General features: G+C 40.0%; 1 protein-coding gene across 1 annotated transcript in view; it reads left to right on the top strand.

Moving 5' to 3' along the window:
- Nucleotides 1–25,953, top strand: part of crybg1a (crystallin beta-gamma domain containing 1a) — a 93,737-nt gene that overhangs the window by 28,544 nt on the left and 39,240 nt on the right. The window contains exons 2-3 of the mRNA XM_041812231.1: nt 12,866–13,007; nt 23,283–24,619. Of these exons, the coding sequence (XP_041668165.1) occupies nt 12,866–13,007; nt 23,283–24,619 (1,479 nt within the window). The remainder of the gene's footprint in view (nt 1–12,865; nt 13,008–23,282; nt 24,620–25,953) is intronic.

Here is a 25,953-nt window from a genome sequence, read left to right on the forward strand (position 1 = left end):
TAACACAACTCCTGTTTTGGGAGGATTGAACCCATATGCAAACTATTCCTTACTTTAATTTAAATGGATGTGGTGTTTGATGCATTACGACTGATTTCTGCAGATGAAGAAACACTCTAAAGTCTTCACAAATATGTTAGCCTGTTTTTTTTGCACACCAGGATCCCAGAGTGGAAGTGTAGTGCAGTGGCTACAGTCTACTGGTTGTTAGAGACCCGCCCAGCATCTGGCAAACACACGGCTCTGCTGCAGTTGATCCAGGCACTCCTTAATGCACACTCTCTTTGACAAACAAGTGTTGAATATTCAGTATGAAGCCACATTCATTCCTTCTGGTTATGTATATTGATTTTCATTTTACATGTATCATTTGCTGCTTTGCACAACTTTGAGTTTTATTTTACCCCCCAAAAACAGTTTGGTCCGAACATAAAGGGAAGTAATGAGGCCCACATGAGCCTCTGCTGTTTGCTGCTTTATACTCCAGCTCTGCTTTAACTTTCCTTCTGGGCAGCCTGACCTTGGATCACACCCTTACATGAGGCATGAGTCCAGCATTGTCCAGTCTGTGCTTCTGAGTCTGTTGTTAATGTGCCTAGGAGTAAAATACTGTTTCTTCATTCAGCATGGTCATGGTTTTTAGTTGTCTTATATTAGAACTGGCTATCTTCCTTCAACAGTCTCTAGTGACTCATTACACCCCTCGTATACACAGTGAAGGGTGAGTCAGTTGAAAGTTTTCCATCCCTTGTCTGAGTTTATACAGTAGTTTAACGCAGAGCTGCACATCTGCTTAGCTCTGTGAAATCTGTTTTATTTGTTTTTTTCTGAGGAACAAAGATGAGCATGTGATCTTTTCCTTGGTAAACCAGCCTGTTTTATCTGTGTGGTTTAATCTCTGAGGTTAGCTGAGGGCATGCAGTAGTTTTAGGTCATGAAAGTTTGATAAGTAGTTAAACCAGTATATCAGTGGGCAAATGTTACTGAGCTGAATTTTAAATTGACTAATGTTCACAGATTAAGGAACCTGTATGACAGAGGATATGATGCATCAACAATGCTTCAAGGGATTTAGAAATGTTGTTATCACAGAGTTTGACAAAATGTGAGACCTACTGGTGACATTATACCTCAACTCAACACATGCATTTAAACCCATGATAACGGTGTAGCAAAAACACTTGTGCACATGCAAACGCACTAAGAGTGTCACTCTTTAGTGTGCTGCAGCTGTTACTGAAGCATGAAGTCACATCTGCAGTATCGTTACACTGGTTTGAGAATGTAGAACTGCAACAGTACACTACATTTATCCAGAATCATTCAGTCTTCACACAACCAGCTGAAGTTTTCTTGAAGCAACGTTTCTTCTGAAAGAGATAAGATTGCCTGTTAAATGTTGACCTTTACCTGGGGCTGGGCGAGATATCCACTTTTTAGATATCAATAGTTTTTTTGATAAGAAATAAGGGAAAACAATTAAATTGTAATTGACATGACCTTAGCTAAAAACATGTGGTAATTTGTGGTAAGTAGAGTATTTATAAAAACAACTGGTAAGCCTTAATGTTCCCTTTTAAATGGTGCCACAATTATAAGGAACATGCATTAAAGGGGACATATTTTACCCTTTAAAGACAAGTTTATATTGCTCTCAGAGGTCCCCAAAACATTCCTGTGAAGTCTGTTGCTGAAAAAACACTCCAGTATAGGATTTTTGGATGCCTAAAAACCCCGCTGTTTCAGCCCTGCTCAGAACGAGCTGTTTCTGTCTGTGGCTTTAAATGTTACTTTGCTGTCTGACTCCGCCCCTCTCAAGAAATAGCTGTGGCTTAATGGATGGTGCTCTCCTGATCCTCCTCTCTGCTGCCAGCTGAGAGATCAGGAGAGGAGGGCGGGATTTTCTTTCAAGAGGGGAGAGCAAACTAAACCTGGGGGCGGAGAAAAATTTGCGAAATCTTCTCTACCAATGCCAAACTGCTTGTTTTGCTGTTGCTATTGACTCTTAATTTGAGCTTCTGCTACCTCAGGTGCTGACCATCAGGTTCCCGATTGGCACCTGATGGTCAGCACCTGTGAGCATGGGCCCTGCTACAGTAATCAATCGGTATCTGCTCCAAGAACTGCCATGACATTTTTGACTGATCTTGATAGGGCCAGCAACTTTATGCTGGTATTCTGCAAAACTGAGATGTGGCATTATTTGGAGTGACCCCTAGTACCACCTCCAAACTGAAGGTCAAGTTCCATAAAATGGGGGATGCCAGAGATAGACTGCAAGTGGGTGTCCAATAGGGCTGGGCAATTAATCACAAATGGGATTAAATCACAATATGGCCTGTTGCAATTTTTAAGTCGCAGACATTGCAATATTTCCTTGACCTGAAATGTGTCAAAATACAAGTTTAATACAATTTTTTGCAGCAGAGCTTTTTATGCTCTACACATTATGCATACATTCAAATGAGTGTTTTTGGAATAGTTTACAAAAATCCTACCTTTCCTGACCATGTATAATATTTTAAACCAGAAAAACAACAACAAAAAAAAAAAATGTATCCCCTTCAGTATTGCAATTGATGTCAAATTCTCTGTAGAAGCCAAAATTGCAATTATATATTTTTTCAAGTCAGTCATCTCTAGTTTTATTTATATAACATTGTGCTGGTTATAATATCGAATGGTTTATTGCTTGTGTTTGCTGAACAATCCATAAGATGAGGAACCTAAAAATAATTGCATATGAAATCACAATCGCAGTATTGGGGGAAAAAAATCGCAATTAGATTATTTTCACAAATCGTTCAGCCCTAGTGTCCAAAGAAGACAACACACAAAAAAAAACTACCATTTCCTCACCCTGTCAGTATCCTCCTGGACGACAACACTCGCCCTAAAAAGTTGGAGTTTATCAGAGACTACCTCCAGGATTTGGGAGTGGAGAGGGTGGAATGGCCTGCCAGCAGTGCGGACACCAACCTCAATGAACTCTTATGGGTTCAGCTTGGGTGTGCTGTTTGTGCCAGAGTGACCAACATGACCACGTTGGCTGACTTGTGACAAATGCTGGTAGAAGAATGGGATGCCATCCCACAGCAGTGTGTGACCAGACTGGTGACCATCATGAGGAGGATTGGCCAGGCTGTTGTGGCTGTGTATGGGTCTTCCACTCACTACTGAGGCTCCTGTTTGATAGAATAAATAAACTGTTACATTGCCAATATGTCTTGTTTCTTCAAACTTCAATCATCCAATCCACCAAACATCAAACAAGAGTCAGTGGCAGAATCAGCTGTTTGGCATTAGCAGAGAAGATTTGGCAAATTTTTCATGGGCTCAACCCACATACTCAGCTCTGCTGCTCATCCCACAAATGCATGTTCCTTACAAATATGGCATCATTTGAAAGGGTAATAAACAGACTTTCCGATGATAAGATTTATTGCCAAGAAGCATTGTCACAACAAAGAAATAATCTACCAGACACAAATTTCCTTACTCTCTTTGCTAAGTTTGTATTAAAACCAACACAACAAATTAAAAAAGGGCTAAACAATTTTGAAAAAATAAGTTATTGTAAAGATTTTTGACTCGTATTGCAAATCAGATATGGATTCTTGTGTAGAAGGGATTTTTGCCATTCTCATATTCAATAAGAAAAATGTACAAAAATGAAGAAAATTAGATTTTTTTTTGCAGACTCTTCTAAATAAATGTCACTTAAATGATTGCATGATATTTAATGCATAAAGTTTTTTTGCAAAAAAAGGTTTTAATCTGGTATTTTCAAGTTAAAGAAATATTGCACCTTCTGCGATTTATAAATTGCAGCAATTGAACCTGATTTGCGATTAATTTCCCAGCCCTAATTTCTTTACAGATTAAAATATCCTGATGTGTATGATGCATCACCATGCAGCAAAAACATACTGACATATGATTCCTGATCCCCCCTGCCCTTCCTGTACTTCCAGGAATGCTTGATAGCTGATGTCAGTTGCCATGGTTTGTCAAAGTCACAACAGTAAACGTTCCTTGTTAAAATCTCACATCTCTGTGGATTGATTGTACTCTTTAAACAGAAGACCTTTTGTCTTTGGAGCAACAAAGTTTCAGACGAGTTGGAGCTGGTTCTCCTTGTACACTGACAGAGAGCTGGAGGGATAGAATTCATGCAAATCATTCGGCAACTTTAAATTAAAAACCAGAGGTGTTACTGTCTCAGATTTGCCGTATGCACAGATACAGAGGAGTGAATTATGCTCTCATAGTGAGCTGTCACTGTTCGATGATGACACTTGGCTCTCAGCCACGTATGCTTGCAGATATTTTCACTCTTTAAAGCAGAGTAAAGGTTGTGACAGCGTCAAAGTTGACAGAGTGCAACAGTCGCTTTTTCCTTTATGCTCAGCTTTTATTGCATTCAAGTTGCTGCCTTACCCTTCAAACCTGCCCTCAGAGTTGGAAAAAAACATCTTTATTGTTTTTTTCCACATTTCTTTGACTTCAGACTCCAGGATCATGGCCAAATCCTTTGTACTTCACAGCATCACCAAGATGTTTTTCTGCTGCACAGTGGTCCTGTGAAAGTTTCATTATCATGCTGTTAGAGGGGGAAAAAAGCCTATTAGGATTTTTAAGACTAGATTGTGATCTTGATTATATCACAATTAATGATGCACCTATTTGGAAAATCAGGGCTGATGCCGATACCAATGTTCAAGATAACAATTTTGCCAGTACAGATGAAAAGAAGTAGTTGATTTTTGTGATTAATTTCCCAATTCAAGGGTCCATCCATACATTTTAATACAATTTAATTGTTGAACAACAGATTTTCACTTCATCTCCTAAAGCAGGAGATTTAAAAAAAGCACTGCAGCATAGCCTCTTTTTAAAATCAACCTAAACATAAACTGTATTGTTATAAAAAATGCTAAATAACCCTATATCTCATTTAAAAATAAAGTATTATGTACAGTCATGGACAAAAGTATTGGCCCCCCTGGAATTTTTCCAGAAAATACACCATTTCTCCCAGAAATTGTTGCAATTACAAATGTTTTGGTATATACATGTTTATTTATTTTATGTGAATTGGAACAACACAACAAAACAGAAGACAAAAGCCAAAATTGACATAATTTTACACAAACCTCAAAAAATGGGCTGGACAAAATTGTTGGCACCCTCAACTTAATATTTGGTTGCACACCCTTGGGAAAAAATAACTAAAACCAATCACTTCCTGTAACCATCAACAAGCTTCTTACACCTCTAAACTGGAATTTTGGACCACTCTTCTTTTGCAAACTGCTCCAGGTCTCTCAGATTTGAAGGGTGCTTCTTGTAACAGCAATTTTGAGATCCCTCCATAGGTGTTCAATGGGATTTAGATCCAGACTCATTGCTGGCCACTTCAGAACTCTCCAGCGCTTTGTCTCCAACCATTTCTTGGTGCTTTTTGAGGTATGTTTGGGTCGTTGTCCTGCTGGAACACCCATGACCTCTGACACAGGCCCAGCTTTCTGACACTAGGCCCTACATTGCGGCCCAAAATCTTTTGATAGTCTCCAGATTTCATGATTCCTTGCACACAGTCAAGGCACCCAGTGCCAGAGGCAGCAAAATAACCCCAAAACATGTTTGAACCTCCACCTTGTTTGACTGTAGGTACTGTGCTCTTTTCTTTGTAGGCCTCATTCCATTTTCTGTAAACAGCAGAATGACGTGCTTTTCCAAAAAGCTCTACCTTAGTCTCATCTGTCCATAAAATGTTCTCCCAGAAGGATTGAGGCTTACCCAGGTACATTTTTGCAAACTCCAATCTGGCTTTTTAATGTCTCTTTGTCAGCAGTGGGGTTCTCCTCGGTCTCCTGCCATAGCGCTTCATCTCATTCAGATGACCACGAATGGTCCGAGCTTGTAATGATTGTATTAATCTGAAGTTTTGTGTGTGAACCCAGGAGCAGAGCCGAAGACAAGGAAGCAGTTTTAAAAGGTTTAATGAAGGCACACAGGAGTGAGGGAGGGGGAATCCAGGTCCGGGGAGTGAGAGGTTTCCAGTGAAGCAGAGGCTTGGGGGGGCGAGGGGATCCAAGAGCTTGAGTTCGGTGCGAGAGTCAGGCAGTGTGGCAGAGACTGGGCGATACTGAGGGCACGTGGAGGCACTGGAAGAGGCGAGAGAGAAGCGGATTAGTCGAAGATCAACAAACAATTCAAAAGCAGTAATAATCTTAATCTCAAGGGAGAATCTCGAGACGGCCACGATACCACAGTGAGTGGGAATCTTCTGGCGTCTGCTTCTTCTCAGAGGGGAGCTTAAGAGGGAGTGGTGATTGCGGTGATGACGTGCAGGTGCGGAGGTGCCAGTGCCCAATCAGTGCAGGTGCGCCCAGTCTCTGTGAAGAAAACAAAAGAACACTCGCGGCAGGAAGTGGCTCGCAGGAACTTATCAAAATAAAACAAAGAATGTGCAATCACCACAGAGCTGACACTTTTGCACCCTGAGTCTACAGGACAGCCTGATTTTGTGTGGAAGTTGACTGAGGATGTTTATCCACCATTCCAACTATCCTGCGTTGCATTCTTTTGTCAGTTTTTCCTCTTCCATTCACGTCCAGGGAGATTAGCCACAGTTCCATGGTTATAAACTTCTTGATTATATTACACACAGTAGACAAAGGCATTTCAAGATCTCTGGAGATGGTCTTGTAACCTTGAGATTGTTCATATTTTACCACAATTTTGCTTCTTAAGTCCTCAGACTATTCTGGGCTCCTCTTTCTCTTCTCCATGCTTGGTGTGACACACACACAGACACGTAACTTTTAGACATTCTAACTGTCTTCAGATGTGATTTCTAGATTTCCAGCACCTGTTACTGCCACAGGTGAGTTTAAATGAGCCTCACATGCTTGAAATAAAATGATTTACCCACAGTTAAAAAGGGTGCCAATAACTTTGTCCAGCCCATTTTTGAGTTTTGTGTAAAATTATGTCAATTTTGGCTTTTGTCTTCTGTTTTGTTGTGTTGTTCCAGTGCACATAAAGGAAATAAACGTGTATACCTAAAACATTTGTAATTGCAACAATTTCTGGCAGAAATGGTGTATTTACTGACAAAATTCCAGGGGTGCCAATACTTTCGTCCATGACTATAAAAACAGACGTATTTCCCAGCCCTACCTCTGAGTCTAATTCTTTGTAAGAAGCTGGCATAATGCCCAGCCCTACCTCCAAGTCTATGTTTGGTTAGATGCATGTTTTTCTCAGCAAAGATTAGCATCTCTGCCTTATTCAGGATGTGAAAAGCATCCCTGTCTCTACCACTGGTGGTGGGCATTTCAATCAGCTGTGCATCAAGCTGTACACGTGAGCTTTATTTAACATCCTCATCAAAATAATGATCCATTTACTGGGGATCTAATAATGTAGTTATACAGAGAAGTGAATCAGACTCTGTTTGTTTAAATCTTTTGCTGACAGCCTCTGAAGAAGTGGTCTTAGCTGTTTTAACACCATCATCAGTGGCTGCCTCCTTGCAAAAAGCACCTTCCGGGGCTCTTATGGAGAAGATCACGTCAACAGCCGATGAATTCAATGTGCTGACTTCCCCTGTCAGCTGTTGAAATGGAGTGAGAAGTATGATAAAGTTGTCAGTTAAAGTTTTGTGGAGAGAGAGTAGAAGGCATATGTGGTGAGCATGTTGTTTTTTTCCATAAGGCTTTGTATCATGTAAAACTTATTCTGCCGATCTGAGGCGTCCTGCTGCGGTCTTTTTGGCTTCATTCCCGACTGCACCTGTAAAGCCTGCAGGCACAAGTAGACGATTCAGCATAATATTTTTTTGTCCAGATGCAACTACATCCAAGTTGCTGCGCTGTCAGTAAATGCCATCTTAGACATCCAGCTAGAGGATGTGCACCACACATCCAGAACAGGCCAGACCACTGTCTGTGATCGCTTTTGTCATATGGCTACATTTCTTGATTTTAAAATTTGGCCCAGTTGAATTTGTAATTGAATAGCCCTGGTGTATATGTTCTCTCTAGTCCTGTCCTGTCCTGTTTTACAGTATTCATGCTCCTGAGCCTGATTTTAACGTAGTTGCATTAGAAAACATGATTAATTGAAGTATGAACTGCATTTGGAGTTTTTAAAGTCTTTTTGATTCAAGAAACTTTACTGGCAGACCTGGGAAGTGGGCCTCGTAATTTGTGGAGAGGATCTTCCCTGGGGAAATTGTCCTGAAGTTATAGGAAAAATAGACAAAACTCAAAAATCTGAAAAATGTATGACAGAACGTCTTTGACTCCCCTGGTCCTGGCCTGAGGATAAGGGCGGGCATCCTGGTCCAACCCAGGTCCGGCTGCAGCCCATGTCAGGCCGCTCTCTAGCTCTACCTTTAAAAGAGACTATATCTTTTTGTAAGTAACATTAACATGCAGATAATATATGATCTTGCGACATGGATGTGTGATGTATCCTGTTTCTGTAGGGCAAATCCTTCAAATGCTGCACTGGAGCCAAACAGTCAAAGCTTCAAATCCCACGTCAGACAGTAAATTAGTCCACATGTTGAGTAATCTCTAGAACACCTGATACTGCAGAAATAATCCATGTTCTGTTAAATGGATGCTCTCCTCACTGACATGTTTCAGCATGATCAGAGCCTAGTGTCGATTTAATTCCTCTAAGTCCACTTGATTGACTGAAGACAAGTTTCTACATGTTTTTTAAAGATGTTGAGATGCATTTCAGGAAAATTATGAAAGCTAGATACCGTTCTTGTAATGCTTTCCCACAGTGTGTTTTGACCTCCTGTTAATCACCTACATGTTTTAGCCTTACTTAAACAATAGCATGATGAACAATAGTGCTTTCAAAGAATGAAGACATTTGAGAAAAGATGTGCATTTAACAGTTATATAATCATAGTATCTCACTTTAAAGTCATTATGTGGTTTCATAGCTTCAACAATGTTCACAATGTTCATCATCAGCCTGTTCTCTGAGGCTGAAAAAGGTGAGGCTCTGTGAATTTGTTCCAGAGCTCGGCCTGAACAAAGAATGTAAATACTCACACACAAAACCCCTGGATCCACTGTTCCTACGGGGTCTATCTGAGCTTCAAAGCTCTGGATGATCAAATGTCTCTGTACTGCACTTTGGGTTATTTTACATGGCCTGGCTGAGTAAAAACTTGCAGCTGTTGCTGCGTTTAAAAACTGCTCTCATACAGTTGGGTGCTTCAGGTGATTTTATAAACATTGTCAACAGTGAATAGAAAATTGTTTTAAAAGTTGAATTTGATCCTCCAGTAATCCAAATGTAACACAGAGCTGTAATTCCACAGAATTTTGGCCCAATTCATGTCTTCATTGTGTCTCTGCTGCCTCACCCTGGATAACTACTCCAGCTCTGCCCCCTTGTGGTGAAGACACTACATTACATGTCATGTCCAGGTTGTTTAGCAAAGGGCATGATGCTGCTAAAGGAAAATACTGCAAAATAAATGCTAAAGGGGTCAACAACATGTAGCTGAGTTCACAGTACTCACAGATTTGATCTGATTCAGTTTTGTTATGCATTACAGTGGGTTGGTGCTCAGTTTTCTATATATCTGCACGTAGGATAAGATAAACTTTTATTGATCCCAGCTCACAGTTAAGGACATCAGCCATTCATAAGATTCACTGATTGTTGAGTGTTGTTCAAGTTTAGAATAACAACTCAGCCAATGCCAATGCTGGCACTAATATTTTAGGACTTGTTTTGGGGTAACACTCCAAACAGATTAATATTGATTACTGTTCATGTTCATGCCTCAACATTTGGCTGATGTAATAATTATTGAAAGGACAGACCTCATGAATTACTGTCTAAATATAAAAATAGAGAATGAAAGCTGGCATTCAAACATGATGAGCTTTAAGGAAAGTTAGAGCCACATGCTGCCATTTTTAAGAGGAAAAAGAAGAAAACATACTTCATTAAAGGCTCTGTAAAGTGTTTTTTTTGTCACACTACTAACCAGTTGGAATCTGGTTGCTGTAAATTGACTGAATTCTGGATTGAGACCGTTAGAATTTTTTTTAACCTCTTTCCTGGCTTGGTTTAATGTGGGCGGGGCAAATATGTGGGCTCATGATGTCATGAGCCCACAATGGGAACAACCCCACCCCTCTAACACTACAATATAAACTTAAAGAGCAGTTTATGTCATAACAGTCTGTTGTTAGCTAAACTCACTGTCTTTATTAAAAGTCAACAGTCAGTAAAATGGTGGGGGTTTTTTGTTCATTGTGAGGTAAATTTGCCAAATCTATCAGCCACAGTGGTCTATGGATCATTGAAAGCATCATAACAGAGATTTGAGCCAAAAAAAAAAGATTTTGTCTCTTCTTCTAAGGTCAACAAAAGGTCAAGAGACAGGATAATAGCATGAGTGCTTTTCTCTATTCATAATGTAAAGTTTTTTTTAATTTGAGAGGATCCTATTTCTCCTGAGTGGGCGTGGCTTCAGCTCATACAACAGGCATGCCCACACCATCCTGGAGCAGATTTTACAGCCTTATTTTTTAAGATTTTGAATCTTAATTTTATAAATGTAGAGTTTTATTTGACTGAAATTTGACCTGGGGGTTCATAACACAGTGACCTGTCATACAAAAAACCTAAATACAGATTCATTTTCGCTTTACAGGGTTTTTAATTCTCTAGAGGTAACCTAGTGTTTGCTGTTTTTGGACCATCCTGCTCGATTTAGTAGTAACGTGAGAAGGACAAAGGAGTTACACAATGCAAATAATTCCCCGAAAAATCACTAGATTCAAAGGTTGTAGAGGAGCCAGGTTACCTGACTAGACGCTGTAGTACACTGGTTTCTTGCTCATCAGGAGGTGAGGAGGTCTTGATTGCCAAGGATTAGCAGCAGCTGGGACTTCTAACGAGCTGCAGCCGTGACCATCCATGAGTGATAGAAGCTGAATCGAAACTTAAAGGGGACGTATTTTACCTTTTTAAGACAACTTTATATCAGTCTCAGAGGTCCCCAAAACATGCCCGTGAAGTTTGTTGCTGAAAAACTGCTCCAGTATTGGATTTTTGCATGTCTAAAAACTCATCTGTTTCAGCCTAGCTCAGAAGGAGCTGTTTCTGAGTCTGTGGCTTTAATTTTTACTGAGCTGTTTGACTCTGCCCCTCTCAGGAAATGGATGTTGCTCTCCTGATCCAGGTGGCAGCTGAGGGGAGGATCAGGAAAGTAGGGCGGAATTTTCTTCCAAGAGGGAAGGGCAAACTGAGCCTGGGGGTGGGGCTAACTCCCCACATGACATCATGAGGGGAAAATCTGAGAACGGCTTGTTTTAGCACACATCTTCTTAAAGGTGGAGAAAGACAGGGGATGAGGGAATGGATTTTTCTGGTACTTGAGGGGATTGTGGACGGACCAGGGGCTCATGTTTTTGTTAGAAAAGCCTCAAGAAGTAATTTTTGCATAATATGTCCCCTTTAAGAATTAGGTGATTGTCTGTTTTTCTCCAACTCTGGGGGCTGCTGCTAATAAAAACACTCAAAAAAGAGAAAATTTGGCAGTTAGGAATATTTCTAATTCTGTGCTGGGCCATTAATTGAGTTTTAATTACAATTATAGCTTCCAACAATCATAAAATCAAGATAATTGAAAGTAAATGATTGCTAAATGTTAACTACATGCTGGGATGCACTCCTTCTGTAATGTAAATGGTGTGCTTGCAACCTCCCTTTAAAGCACAGTGTTTGCTTCATGCGTTGGTCCTGAATGCACTAAATGTTCAGATTTTTTGGTGAACGTTATCATTTCCACATCATTAGAGAAAACAGAGCATAGCTCAATCACTGAATGAGAGTATCTGCATGATAAGGAGAGGTCATAACCAGCATTTGCCAAAGCAGATTCCCTGTCTGCATCCTGACTGCCAATGCATCCGTGACATGAATGTTTAGGGTTCTGTGCCTTGCTCAAAGGCACATTGGCAGTGCTTGGGAAGTGATCTGGCAACTGTCCAGCAATCAGAGCAGTGTCCCTCTGGTCTCAAACCCAAATCCCCAGCGATTGAGCCTCTGCCACCTCAGTTTTTGTGAGCTCTATTCTGTTGAACTTGTTTTGTTTTTTTTTGTTGTTTTTTTGAGTGGTTTCTTTGTTGGCTTGGTACAGATAGCTTACATGCTTCATATTCATGAGGTTAATGTTATGTTGTCTTTCTCTCACTGCTTTGGTTCCAGACAAGCCGGGTGTGATTTGTTTTTAAACTCCAGCTGCAGAAAAGCCGCTCCTCTCAAATTTGACTCACCTCCTCATGCCTCACATGTCCTCTAGAATCCACGCGGACGCTCTAATTGTTCAGCGCGTGCGGTTTGACGCCGGGGAATGGATGTTGTCTTTCAAGTGTCATATTGTCCGTCTTCTTTGTGTGTTTTTCCAACTCAACGCAGAGGTAGAACAGAAAGCGTCACTGCAGTTTGTGATGATCAAATAAGACGGTGCACCTGAGAGCACAAACATGTCTCACGGCAGAAAGCAGCGTTTTGTTTCATGTATTTATATCAATGTTGCTCACATATAATAGAGCCCAAACTTTAGTGTCATTATTGTTCTATCTAAAATTTAAATAAAAAGCTATCTGTTAAAGCTTTCTAAATAACAGTGACTCAGTTTCATAACAAAGAGCCTCATACATTCAGGATAGTTAAAACATAAACACTGTATATTGAGAGGAGAAACAAAGACCAGTGACATAACATCCTCCCTCTCTCTCTCTCTTTGTCTCTCTCTCTCTCTCTCTCTCTTTCTCCCCCCCTGTTTCCTGCCTCTCTCATCCAGGAACTATGACCAGATGAGCATTTCCACAGAGTGCAGTTTCCGGACTGAATCTGACTGGGACCCTCACTCTGAGTCCACCTCCATGATCAGCTTCGACATGAGCCAGCTGCAGGGCCCCATTTCTCCCTCCAAATTCTTCAAGGTTGGTTTTTATTCTTTTCCTTACAGTTCATTAGTTTAGGATGAAAACATATTTTCAGTGGCTGTGGGTGAGCATGCATGTGCATTCACAGTGTGCGAAAGTACAGGATGTGCAGTACAAAGTTTATATCAAGTGTAAAGACTTACTTTTCTATTTCAGAGCATTGCTTCAAAGCAGAAATGGCTGCAGGCACTATAAGCTTCTAGGAGTGGTCAATTAAAAGAGGTCACAGTTTGGTTCATACCTCTGTTTTTAGGTCATGGCTCAGGTCAGAGGATAAAGCAACTAGAGGTCCAGAATGCATTACTCCAGTTTGCTCTCATTTATTTTGAAATGACAGCAGTGCAAATGAAAGTTTGCTCTATCCTGTATTGTGTAGATCAGTGTTTCCCAACTGCTTTCCTTGGAGCCCCCCCCTACATATCCCTAAGCAAAACGGAGCCCCCTCCCCAGGACCCAAGAGAGAAGAAAAAGTGACACACTGCTGTCAAAAATCAACATAAATTTTAATTATTTTACTGATAAAACCCTCAAAAAAGGCCTGCTTTTCTTAGCAAAAGACTACTTTAGCTGACAGAGCTGACCCTGGGGGGTTCCGGACCCCAGGTTGGGAACCAACGGTTAAGGGCTGTGGATGTGTCCTATCTCTAGTCGTGAAGGTGTGCCTGGAAAATAATTGTTGTACAAACTTTATGATGGATAGAAGCCCTAAGTTGACACACATCCATGCATTTTTTTAAATGTCTTTCTGGGATATCAAGTAAATTTAGATTGTTGTCTTGAAAACACATATTATTTGTCTCTTTTTCTCTGTGCAGTAATGCTAAGTTTTTCTTAAGAATATGTTTTTCTTTAGATCTCTAGAAAAAAATTTTGAACTTACGATAGAATCTAAAAAAAAAGTTATCTGGGTAAACAAACTGTGGTGTGTTTTTGGAAGGAAAAAAGGTTTAAACTCTCCTTCTGCACGACGATTTCCATTTCCTTTTTCCTTTGCAAAGCCCTCAATGTCTGCAGCCGTGTTGCTCTTTTAGTATCCTTTGTTTTTGCTGCTTGAAGTTTGTGCATGTACTTGCTATAGTACACGTCTTTAGCACTAAGTCTGTGGTGATTGTTGTCAGTAGGGATGCACTGATAGCATATGTTTATAGACCAAGTATGAGTCCATATATTTGGGTAATCACTGATACAGAGTACAATATGAGTATTTAATCATACCTTGAACATTTTTGTAAGTTCATTTGATTTTCTTAAGATGTTCCTCACCCCTTACCTTGCAAAGCAGATGTATTTGCCTGTTTCCATGTTTCTCACTGGCGAATCCATCTTCAGCTCCCGTCTGAACAAAGTGACAGAACCAATCAGCGTCGAGGAGCAGTACTTCCAGGCGCGGCAGAGTCGTGAAATAAGCAAGCAGCGAGAAGAGGCCGGTGCAATTATGGCGGAGAAGATTTGAGTGGATGCTGCTAAAGCGTCAGTTTTATCAGAACTTGATGACATTTCTTTGTTAAAAGAAGAACAAAGAACAGCAGTGAGTTGTTTTCTTTTCAGAAACGACAAAAGTCATGCACTGACATGTCTACAGTCACCATGGTTCATGTCATGCAGTTCTCTGTAGTGTTTATTCCTCGGTAGCGGCTACGTCAAGTGTTTTGTTGCTCTGATTGGCCCATAAAGATGTCCATGGGAAGTTTTCACAGATGGATGTGTGAAACAAATCTATCTGGTGTGTGAGGTTACCTCAACCCTACTCTTGACAGAATAGCACTAGTTTTTAGTGTGCTCCACTTTTGGCATTTATGTTAAAATATCACCTAACTGCAGACATGGCTCCAACTTTGTCTACCTACTCAAATAATGAGATGCTTGTGTCACGCTGTGAATAAATCCACATTCCAGTATCGGTATTGGTGCATCCCTAGTTGTGAGACAGACTCACTGCGGTTTCAGACTGCCTACATAAGTGCTGCACCTTAGGCTCTGCAAATCTAGAGAAAAAGGAAGCTAGCCTACTTCTCTGAGCCACACGTGTACCTTTCGGCCAAAATAGACCAGAAACTGATCAACAGAGAGTCATTCATTGAGGTACAACTTACACCGCGTTCCAAATTATAATGCAAATTCTGTTTTCTCTGATTTTCCTAAATATTCAATGCAAATGACAGTCAGTATAATTTTCAAGACATCAGCCATTAGATAGTAATTCAGATTTTATTAGAAAAAAAAAAACACCCAATAATAACTTTAAAAAAAAATCTCCAAATGCACTGTTCCAAATTATTATGCACAACAGAGTTTCAAAACATTTTATAGGTTGTAATGAACTGAAAATGGTCATTTGTTGAATTTGCAGCATTAGGAGGTCATATTTACTGAAATCAAAGCTATTTCAATCAAAAACATCTTAACAGGCCAAGTTCCATGTTAACACAGGAGCCCTTCTTTGATATCACCATAATTCTTGCATCCATTGAACTTGTGAGTTTTTGGAGAGTTTCTGCTTGAATTTCTTTGCAAGATGTCAGAATATCCTCCCAGAGCTGCTGTTTTGATGTGAACTGCCTCCCACCCTCATAGATCTTTAGCTTGAGGATGCTCCAAAGGTTCTCAATAGAGTTGAGGTCAGGGGAGGATGGGGGCCACACCATGAGTTTCTCTCCTTTCATGCCCATAGCAGCCAATGACACAGAGGTATTCTTTGCAGCATGAGATGGTGCTTTGTCATGCATGATGGTAATTTTGCATGGTTCTTCTTTTTGTAGCATGGAAGAAAGTGGTCAGTCAGAAACCCTTTATATTTTGCTGAGGTCATTTTCACACCTTCAGGGACCCTAAAGGGACCTGACAGCTCTTTCCCCATGATTCTGGCCCAAAACATGACTCCACCACCTCCTTGCTGACATTGCAGCCTTGTTGGGACATGGTGGCCATCCACCAACCATCCTCAAGCCTCTGGAGGATCCTACACCTTGACCTTTGGGGGACTCCAGAGGCACCAGCAGATTCAAATATCTGTTTGCTTCTTTGTAATGTCATTTTAGCAGCTGCTCTCTTAATCCCATGAATTTTTCTGTCAGAAACCTTCCTCATTATGCCTTTATCTGCACAAACCCGTCTGTGCTCTGAATCAGCCACAAATTTCTTCACAGTACGATGATTATGCTTAAGTTTTCATGAAATATCTCATGTTTTCATACCTTGTCCAAGGCATTGCACTATTTGAGGCTTTTCAGCAGCAGAGAGATCCTTTTTCTTTCCCATATTGCTGAAACCTGTGGCCTGCTTAATGTGGAACGTCCTTCTTAAGGAGATTTCCTTTAATTGGGCTCACCTGGCAAACTAATGATCACAGGTGTCTAAGATTGATGTCAGTGATCCAGAGAGCCCTGAGTCACGATACTGTCCATGAGTTTGATTGAAAAACAAAAAATTGAATGTTTATGACACTGAAATCCAATCTGCATAATGATTTGGAACACAGTGTATAATGACAGGGCTGTGACAGCAGGGAGACAAAGCCAATACAAAGCACACACACAACTGGAATGAAATTCTGGTGACGTCAGCCAGAGTGAACACCTGCAGCAGTTGTCATGCAGCAAATGCACGCCCAATCTGAAACTGGCGTCAAGGTCTGTAAGCCACTCTGCCCTCCTCTGCTTGTCACTTGTCCTTATGAAGGAGTGTTTTTAGTCTCACTTAACAGCATACTACCCATTTCCTGGTTAAAATTAAACCTTTTTATTATGCAATTATACCGACTACACCTCTAATAAAACAGACAAAGAATAAGAAACTATTCAGCCATTTACCACATCTGTGTCTGAGCAGGGTCTTGATCAGCTTTAGTTTGTAGAATGATCTCAGGTGTCATTGACATTATGGCATAAATTTTAAGGAGCTTGGTCAGGTACTTTATCGCATTTTGTCCGCTGAGAGAGGACACCTAAAGGGCGCTAAACCAGGTAAGAAGGGCTCCCTTCAGGGCACAGGACAGCGTGCTGTCCAGTGGACAAAGCACACTGGACTTAACCATGTTTTATCCACTGGCACCCTAGAGTAGGGATGAGTATCAAAATTCGGTACCAACTTGGCATTGGTACCAACATTCAATACCTACTTAACAGAGTTACAACACAGATTTAGATGCTTCATTTTAGTACTCTGAGACCCCAGTGTGACCCCCTGCCACCCCAAATGAAAGGCAAGAAATAGCTTATGGACTGTATGACTTATGTGCATTCACTTTATTTCTGCAGAGGATGAACGTCAATAAATCATTATGCTGTCTGGAGCAATGTCTCTGCTCTGCTGTGCTCTGCTCACATTTTCCTATTGAGAACACAGTCACACTGACGGACATTTTTACGTCATTGTATGTCTCTGATGCATGGTCAGATTATGAGTTTTGCTTGAGCCTCTTACATGAGTTTCCTTTTCTTTTCCTATGTTTTTAAAGGTATTGATCCAGACACTGCTTAGGCATCTACACTGTTTAAAAAGTATCGATTTAGCACCAGTAAAAAAAAAAACAACCGTCCCAGAGGGCACTTTATTTTATGTGCCACAGAGGCATTTAAAAGGGCACTTTTGCATGGCTTTTTGAATATGAGGGCACAAGGGGGCGTCTTAAACACTGTGTTTGAAGGTACAAGCCATCTGAGTTCTGTTAAATTGCAGCTCCTGTCTCTGCCAACACTGGCTGTAGTTTCACGTTTTCGGCTTAACCCTTTAAACCTGCACTCCCATCTGCATGTCTATTTTTAACCGTGGATAGAATTGTAACCAAATGAGATAGCAATAATTCATGTAACTCACATATCACACAGTCAGTGTGTCCCAGAGTACTGTTTCCTTCTAAAATATATCCTTCCTTCTTTTGCAGAAATGTAGTAGAAAGCACACACATCAAAAATAATATAATATAATCCGGGTTATAATTGTGTTGTTTTCTTGCAGGTCATGAGACGCACTAATAATTGTTTCAGCATGGTCTTCTGCAAACACATGTGCTCAAAAGTATCTGGCACACTTAGAGATTTGATTACACTATTGTAAATAGTTTACCTTTTAAAAAGATGCTCTCTTTTTGTAAATTGTGCACAATTTCATTTTATTTTTGTTTTTGCCACAGTTTATAAAGAGTGTACTGATGTTATGATGTTATGACATACTCAAAATCATTTTTTTGTGGTTTGAAACAATTGCAATTTTGAGAGCTACAGCTGTGACATCTCTGTATTTAGGAAAATGTGTAAAATTTTTCATTTCTCTCGTGTTTTTTTTTTTTTTTTTTTGCACTTTTGAGCAGTTTAATTTGTTGCTATGGATTTATCACATACATACCACTAAAGTTTGGGTTCTAAGGGTTGTATTGATGTATAGCCAGTTCAAATACTCCAAAAGTGGCACTGCAGCATGTAAAAATGTAAAGATATGCTATGGCTGCCTCGTTCTATGGTAGGTCATAAAGGGTTAAGTTGTTACCTAATCACAATGTTTAGGCATATTTTGCATAAACTTTTGTCGCTGTTTGAAGAGTAATGGTGGTTCGCTGAAGTTATTTCAGCTGTTAGTCTTTTCACAGAGAGTGTAGCACGAGAGGCAGAAGTTTGAGAAATACAGCATTAAAACTGGTTTTCACTGATTGGTCAAATGAAGTAAAAATGTCCTATTTTTTGGCTAGTTTGAATGTAATGCTCTACTTGTTAAAATAAACCCTACATGTCTGTGTGAAACAACCACACAACTTAATTGAGAAGTTGCAGGGTTTAGTGGGGACTTCACAGCGTAACTGAGGTAAGAACTTAAGCAAAGCCGACTAAACAGGTTTCTAGATTTTAAGAGAAAAGGAGCTTTTAACAGCAAACATGAACATGTAAAAACTCTGCTTAACTAAGTGTAGGGGTTGGAGGAAGTAATTATTAGGAAACATATTTATGTATCTGAAATGGTGCTTCCCCTTTAAGAAAAGGACGTACGTAATCCTATGGGATCTCATTGTCCTGGGGCTATTATTCCACTCTCTTAAACCTGCCGAACCTGCTCTAAGTAGGATCTGTGTCAGTGGGAGACGTTGAGGAGTGAGGCTGGAGGTCTCATGTTAATTAAAGTTTCCAGGAAATCAAACAGACCATATATGGAGTGTAACAATATCACATTTCTCTGAGTTTATAGGAGGACAACAAACAAAAGGAGTGATACCTGCATTTGCAGTCACCATGTAGTATTTCATACAAATTAAGATCAGAATTAAACATGTGAACCTTTATTATTATTATTTATTAATGATGAAAGAAGCAAAGTTTGAGTGGCAGATAAGGAAGTGGGTCATAATGCACTTATATGGCACTTCTAATCTCCACCTACTTGTCATTTATCAGTGCTATGACTAAACACACACGCAAAGCTGAGCAGAAAGAGTCTGATAGATGGAGAACAGGTTCAAGACTTTAGCATATAGCTAACCAAGGATACTGTTTTCATGTTTTTATTTGATGATCCCTGCTTCAACGTGTCAGACTTCTAAATGAGTCAGAGCGACTTTGAGGTACGGTATTGCTGCTTTTATGTATTTTTAAGCTAAATTGATGTGGGATAGGCACTCAGTTTTCATTCTGTTTAGACATGAGCTGGAAATCCCGCCCATAGAGTGCCTTAAGCGGCTGTTTGCATATTGAAATTATCTCAATGTTTGAGTATAGCAGAGTTGAAACTGGTTTTTTGTGTTAGAAAAATGTCTGATTGGAAACTACTCTGGAAATATGAAGATTTAATTCAACTTAACACATGTATTTACCTACAAGATAGTGGTGCCTTTGCCCCAGTTCACTCTATATCATCTAGATGATAGCTTTAATACATTTTTGAATTCTTTGCAAATAAAGGCACCAAAGATAATGATGCCCTATTGATTTACTCAGCTTTAGAATAAGGAAGGGTGCGGCTTCTCTCCAACATGTCTTTCCACACCCTTTCAGTATCACTGGATGCTTTTATGCTTGTTTTTGGCATGTGAACCGTCTTTCACAATCATCTTTCCCTACGCTTTTAGCTGTGATGCAAATGGCCATGCCCTCCAGGCAGACACTTTACTCAGAGGTGGGACTCTTAACTGCAGAAACACACAGCCAGTACAGCTTACCTGCTTCTTTTCATGTAGTCTCCTGCAGAAGTAGGGCACTGGATTTTATATTAAACTTTATGAGGACTTTTGCAAGAATCATAAAGTCTTCTGATGGATTTCTGAGCTGTCACCAGCTTTTTTTCTATTAATCAGACATAGAAATGAAGTGAAATTTTAACGGTTAAAGTCCAGGAAGTGAAAATGGTAGGTAACTGTTGTCCTCTTTCACCTGTTGTTCATGCTTCTTGTCTTAACATGTGCTCCTCTCTTGCGGTCAAGGTGTGTCTAATGCTGGCATGGTGTATTTTTCCCGCTTTGTCTTGTTAACTTGGATCAAAATCCTGTGGAGGAAACTGAAGTCTGATATTCTTATTTCATTGTTGTTCTGAACTACTTACTTAGCATCTGTGATAACTTACATGACCCTTGAACTGAGAGTCAAAGAGGTTTTATGTCACTCTAGTTAGACATTAGTGGTGCCTTCCAGCTGATTGTTCTACCAGTTTGGTGTTATTTACAGAAGATTTTGTACCTTCAAACTGCTCAATATGGTGACATCTGCTGTCTTTTAACAAGGATATAAAATATTTCTGCCAATATCTTCTTCTAACTAATGCATCAGTCAGAAAGAAATATCAGCAATATCTTAAAGTTAGCAAAGACAAGACCAAAAGACCTACATCAGCTGAAGTCCTCTGCTTTAGTTGAAGTTTAAGGTTAATGAATTTAGGAGGAGTACCACTAACTTGTGGCTGGGCGATATGACCTAAAATTTATATCGCAGTATATTTTTGCTGTATCTCGATATGCGATACTTTTAAATGTCATCTAAGCAGCTGTATAATGTCTAATTCAGCCCTAGATGACACCCGTTTGGTGATTGAAATAGACCGTTCTTTTGGATTTAAAAAAATGTATGCAGAAAGGGTAAATACCAAGTCAAATTTAGTACACAGGGCGGCACAGTGGTGCAGGGGTTAGCGCTGTTGCCTCACAGCAAGAAGGTCCCTGGTTCGCTTCCCAGTCAAGGCCTTTCTGTGTGGAGTTTGCATGTTCTCCCCGTGAGAACATGTGAGTGTGCCTGGTTGTCTGTCTCTGTGTGTCAGCCCTGTGATTGATTAGTGACCAGTCCAGGAGTCCAGGGTGCAGGTGCAGTCCAGGGTGCACCTCACCAATCCTGCATGCAGCCGATGACCAATGGCCCAAACCCTGCAGTCTAGTCCACCATTCAAGCCAAAACCCTGCAGTCTAGTTCACCATTCAGGCCAAACCCTGCAGTCTAGTCCACCATTCAGGCTCACAGCCTTGATTACATTAGTTCGTTATCTGCGCTGATGAACACTGGACCAGTTTCTGACAATTTCATGACATGAGAGCATCTTTAGACCTTTTTCAAGAAGCTCTCCAGTGTGATGGGGACAAAAGCTCGTTTGGAGGCACTAGCATTTTAACTCCATGTTGTCTGTGATAGGGCTGGGCAGTTAATTGCAAATTATATTACATCGCAATATGGCCTGCTACAGTTTACAAATTGCAGAAATTGCAATTTTCTTTAACTTGAAATGTGTCAAATAGTTTAATTAATAATTTTTTTTATGCACATTATGCAAACATTCAAGTGTCATTTTTAAGTTACTGTTTACAAAAATCATCCTTTTCGTGTTTTCTGTATGGTTTTCTTCATCAAATTGAGTGACATGAAAGTGAGAATGTCCTTAAACAAAGCAAATGACATCACATTTGTTAATATGAGCAAAATAGTAAGCTCATTCTAAATAAACTGATGAAGCCTAGCGTTACTTAGCGAAAGTCATACCCCAGCTGGTAGCGAGCTTCACCTCCCCGACGCCAGACGCCTTCTTTATAGCTTAAAGCTTGTTGCACCCCCATATTCAGATTCATGCTACTATTGATTCATTGCTTATGAAATAATTTCATTGTTTTCAATGCACACGGTCTTACTTATGGAATTATTTACTGCTTGAATTTGTTGAAAAATACATAAGATTGACCACAGAATAATCTCTTATTAAATCGCAATCGCAGTATTGGGGAAAAAAAAATCACAATTAGATTATTTTTGGCAACCATCCAGCCCTAGTCAATGTTTTAAACTGTTAGGCTGAGATATTGCTCTGTAGTTGTGGAGAAGTGGATCACATTTGTCCACTGCTGGGCCATCTTCTCTCTGACATACGACTCTGGCAGGGAGTTTTACGCAAAATGTTCACGCCCAGGCAAATCACAAACTCCAGGAATATAGTAATTTATACATTGTGTTTGGCAAAAGCCGCGATACATCAAGTATACTCGATACATCGCCCAGCCCTACTCTAACGTATAATCTTACAATGTCATCTTTGAAGTTTCTCTTTCTGTTTAACCTATAAGTTTCGATTTCTTGCTCTTTTTTTTTCATTGTTTTGAGCTTAACTGCATACATTGACTTTTATTATTTAAATTTCATCCACCCAAATCCGCAAATATGATGGGCAGAATATCAGAAAATCTTTTAATGAGTTAAAATCCAGTACATTGGAGTTGTCAAAAACTAAGTCGATGGGTTTGGAACTGCTGAGTCCTTGGTTCAAGTCCTGGTACAAACCGAAGTCAGGGTCATGGTAAAGATACTTATGGGCTGTCAAATGTTTAAAAATATTTTTCTTGAGTATTCAGAGAATTTTTATGTTTAATCGGGATGATTTTGCTTTTCTCTGTCATAATTTGCAGTTTTACGAGCCCAAAAATGTGAATTTGTGAGATTTGAATTTGGGGATGTATCTATGTATTTTGGGTTTTTAGGGTTCCTAGTCAGAGATCTTCACAATCTTTTTGATGTGTATTCATCCAAATTTTGTGAATTTTAGATGTTAATACAAATATATGTAATTTTTAGCTTAATATGTTTCTCAAAAGTAATGAAAAAATGCATTTATATCAGTTGTTATATGGACATATCTATCAAAAATGTTTTGTTTTGTTTTTTTAATGGTAAATGGCGTTTACTCTTATAAGCTTCTTGCTAATTGTCATACGTAATGCATATATTTTATTCTTTATTTCATTATTATCTTTAATTTATTTAGAGAGCTAGGGCTGTGCGAGTGAATTTCTCTACCTCAACATTTACGCTCCTGTCTTTCTTGCAGAATTCGGAGGAGAAGAGGGGGATGTTCAATCGCCTAAGCAACTTCTTCAGCTCCAAGAGGAAGAAGAGCAGGCGGCATTCAGATGACACGAGCACCCCGACGTCCCCATTATCTCCAGATTCTCCTCAGTCTCTAGAGGACGAACTACAGACTCCAACTCTGTCTCGAAAAGACGGCGAGCTAACAGGCCCTGATTATTCAAACATAATAAATGCAGCAGAGCATGGCGACACCTTGAGTCAGGGCTCCAGTCCCAGCAGCTCCAGCATGGCTTCTCTGCTGTTTGCAGACAGAAACAGCATCGGACGGAGCAGTGTGAGAGAGGTGCATGTGTGCAAGGTCAGCACTGGCAGCGGTGAAAGGAATTCTGGGAATGTCACTCCCACCAACCTGGACCTTGCTCAACTAGGCGATTCTGGCTCTGAAATAAGCTTTACGGAGTCGGTGGTGGAGGAAGTGAGCAAGAGGCTGCATTTGAGTTTGGAGGGAGATCTCCAGAAGAGTGCAGAGGACAATGCAGCTGATGACACAACAATGTCCACTTTCAAGGTCCCTCTTTCAAAGCCAGCTGAAGCTCCCAAGTCACCCAACTTAATCTCGATAAGTCTGGCGTCAAAGAAATCATCAGTGACAGTCGGAGAAAAGGGGAACAGCACTGCTTTAAGAGGAATAACTTTAGGCTCTCAGTCATCCACGTCACATCTTATCACGACTCAAGAGGAAGGAAAAGGCTCGCCAAACAGCGACAAGAGGAGGGGTCGGGTATTCTCTTTGGAAACGGCCTCACAGATATTGAGCTCTTCACCTGAAAAAGAGCTAACGCCCCGAGGTGATTCTCCTGCCCAACTTCACAAAGCAGTATGGGTGGAAACACACCTGGGACCAGAGGAGGAGGGGGAGGAAGAGAGGGATATAATAAAAGAAGAGGAGGAGGGCTTCAGAGCAGACTCGCCTCCTGTGCTGGCCATACCGGTCACAGTTATTCCTGAGGAAGATTTCGTTACTGCCGACAGCCCTACTACCCCCTCAGAGACTCAACCCTCGAATAGTGGCTTGCCAGAAGCAGACATCACCTTGGCAGTGACTACACGGGAGTTACAAACAAACTCAGAGCAGACAGAGGAGAATGACACTGGCACGCACCCAAAGCAAAGTTCACCTCAGGAGAGACGTGATTCAAGAGAAGTACGTGTGACGCGCAAGACGGTGAATCTGCCTTCCAAAAACAGAGTCTTTGCTGAGAGGGTTTACATCAGCCCGGAGCCGAGTTTGGATGGAGAAGAGGAAAACAGCCGGGATTCAACTGCAAAGACTGCAGATGCAGCAGAGGTGAAACTGTGAGTATCCGTCTATTTCACTTTTCTGTGGTTAGTGTTAGGGCTGGGAATATGCAACAAAAATCATGTCTCACTAAGCTAAATGTCAATATATGACATATGTCCTGTTTATGTTTTTCCTTAAAGAAATAAGAAATGGCTTTCACACTATCAGAATTATTGTCTTTGATATGATGCCAGCAAAAATCTAATGATTTTGAAACCTGTTTGATACCATAGAAACAAGAATAGACGTCCTAGACACCGTATACTGGGCAATTTCTGTCTTTCACTGTCTAAGTAAGTCATAGGCAGTTCACAAGTTGGGTTCAAGAAATCAAGAAATTGTAAGCATAGGGATAACATGATAAGATCTGCGATTATTACATGAAAAACAAAAACATAACTATAATCCTTTTGATTATATGTTAGCAAGAAGTTAGAGATGTAATAGGCTGTGATTGTTACTGTAAAAATCTTTTTTATACATCATAAAAGACATAAAATGCAATATAGTTTTTTTTTTAACTATATCAGGGAAATGCATTTAACAAATTGTTATGTTCACCGGACAGAATAAAAACGTGTAAATTGTCTTGAATCTCTGTTTAGTGGATTAAAGTAAGCATTACTATATGCATTTGCATGATGAGAACTATATATTTATGTCTTTTGTTAATTAAAAATATAATTGTTGAATTAAGAATATCCCACAATCCGTAACAGTTTGGCCCTCCGTGTCCCACATTTCCAGATATTAAGGTTATAAAAATGTTATTCCCATATCTTTAAAATAATAAGATCTTCATTGTGTTAATGATCTTGGTATGAAACAGTACAGAAACTTAATTCTTCAGTCATATTTTTTATCCCAAAGAGAGGTTAAAAATTGTGTTTTCTGAATTGTAAAATATATTGGCAACATTTGGGAAAAATGGGTGGAACTGGCAAGGAACATGTGTTTCCATCCATTCCAACTGTTGCCATTACACTTAAGCAATTCAGGCAGTGTGCAAGAGATTACAGCATTTTTTGGTGATTAAGAACAGCCAATTGCCCAATATCAGGTGTTTTGGACTTCTAGCTTTGTTGTAGTGGTATTAAACAGGTGTTGTCTACCTAGTGCTGCCAAAATAACACATTAATACTGATTAATTGATTAAAAAAAATAACGCTGATGAACAGATAAATCAAACCAATGTTTCAGCTACACTAAAGCTGAAAGTAAACAGTGAGATATCCAGATGATTAACTAAAAGTTTGAGTTGTACAACTCACTGGAAAGTCAGGCTGCTGTACAGGGTACAGGGGGATGTAACGGCCCACCACGGCCAAACCAAGTTGTTGAACGGCAT

Source organism: Cheilinus undulatus, linkage group 18, assembly GCF_018320785.1.
Source record: "Cheilinus undulatus linkage group 18, ASM1832078v1, whole genome shotgun sequence".
Taxonomy (NCBI): Eukaryota; Metazoa; Chordata; class Actinopteri; order Labriformes; family Labridae; genus Cheilinus; species Cheilinus undulatus.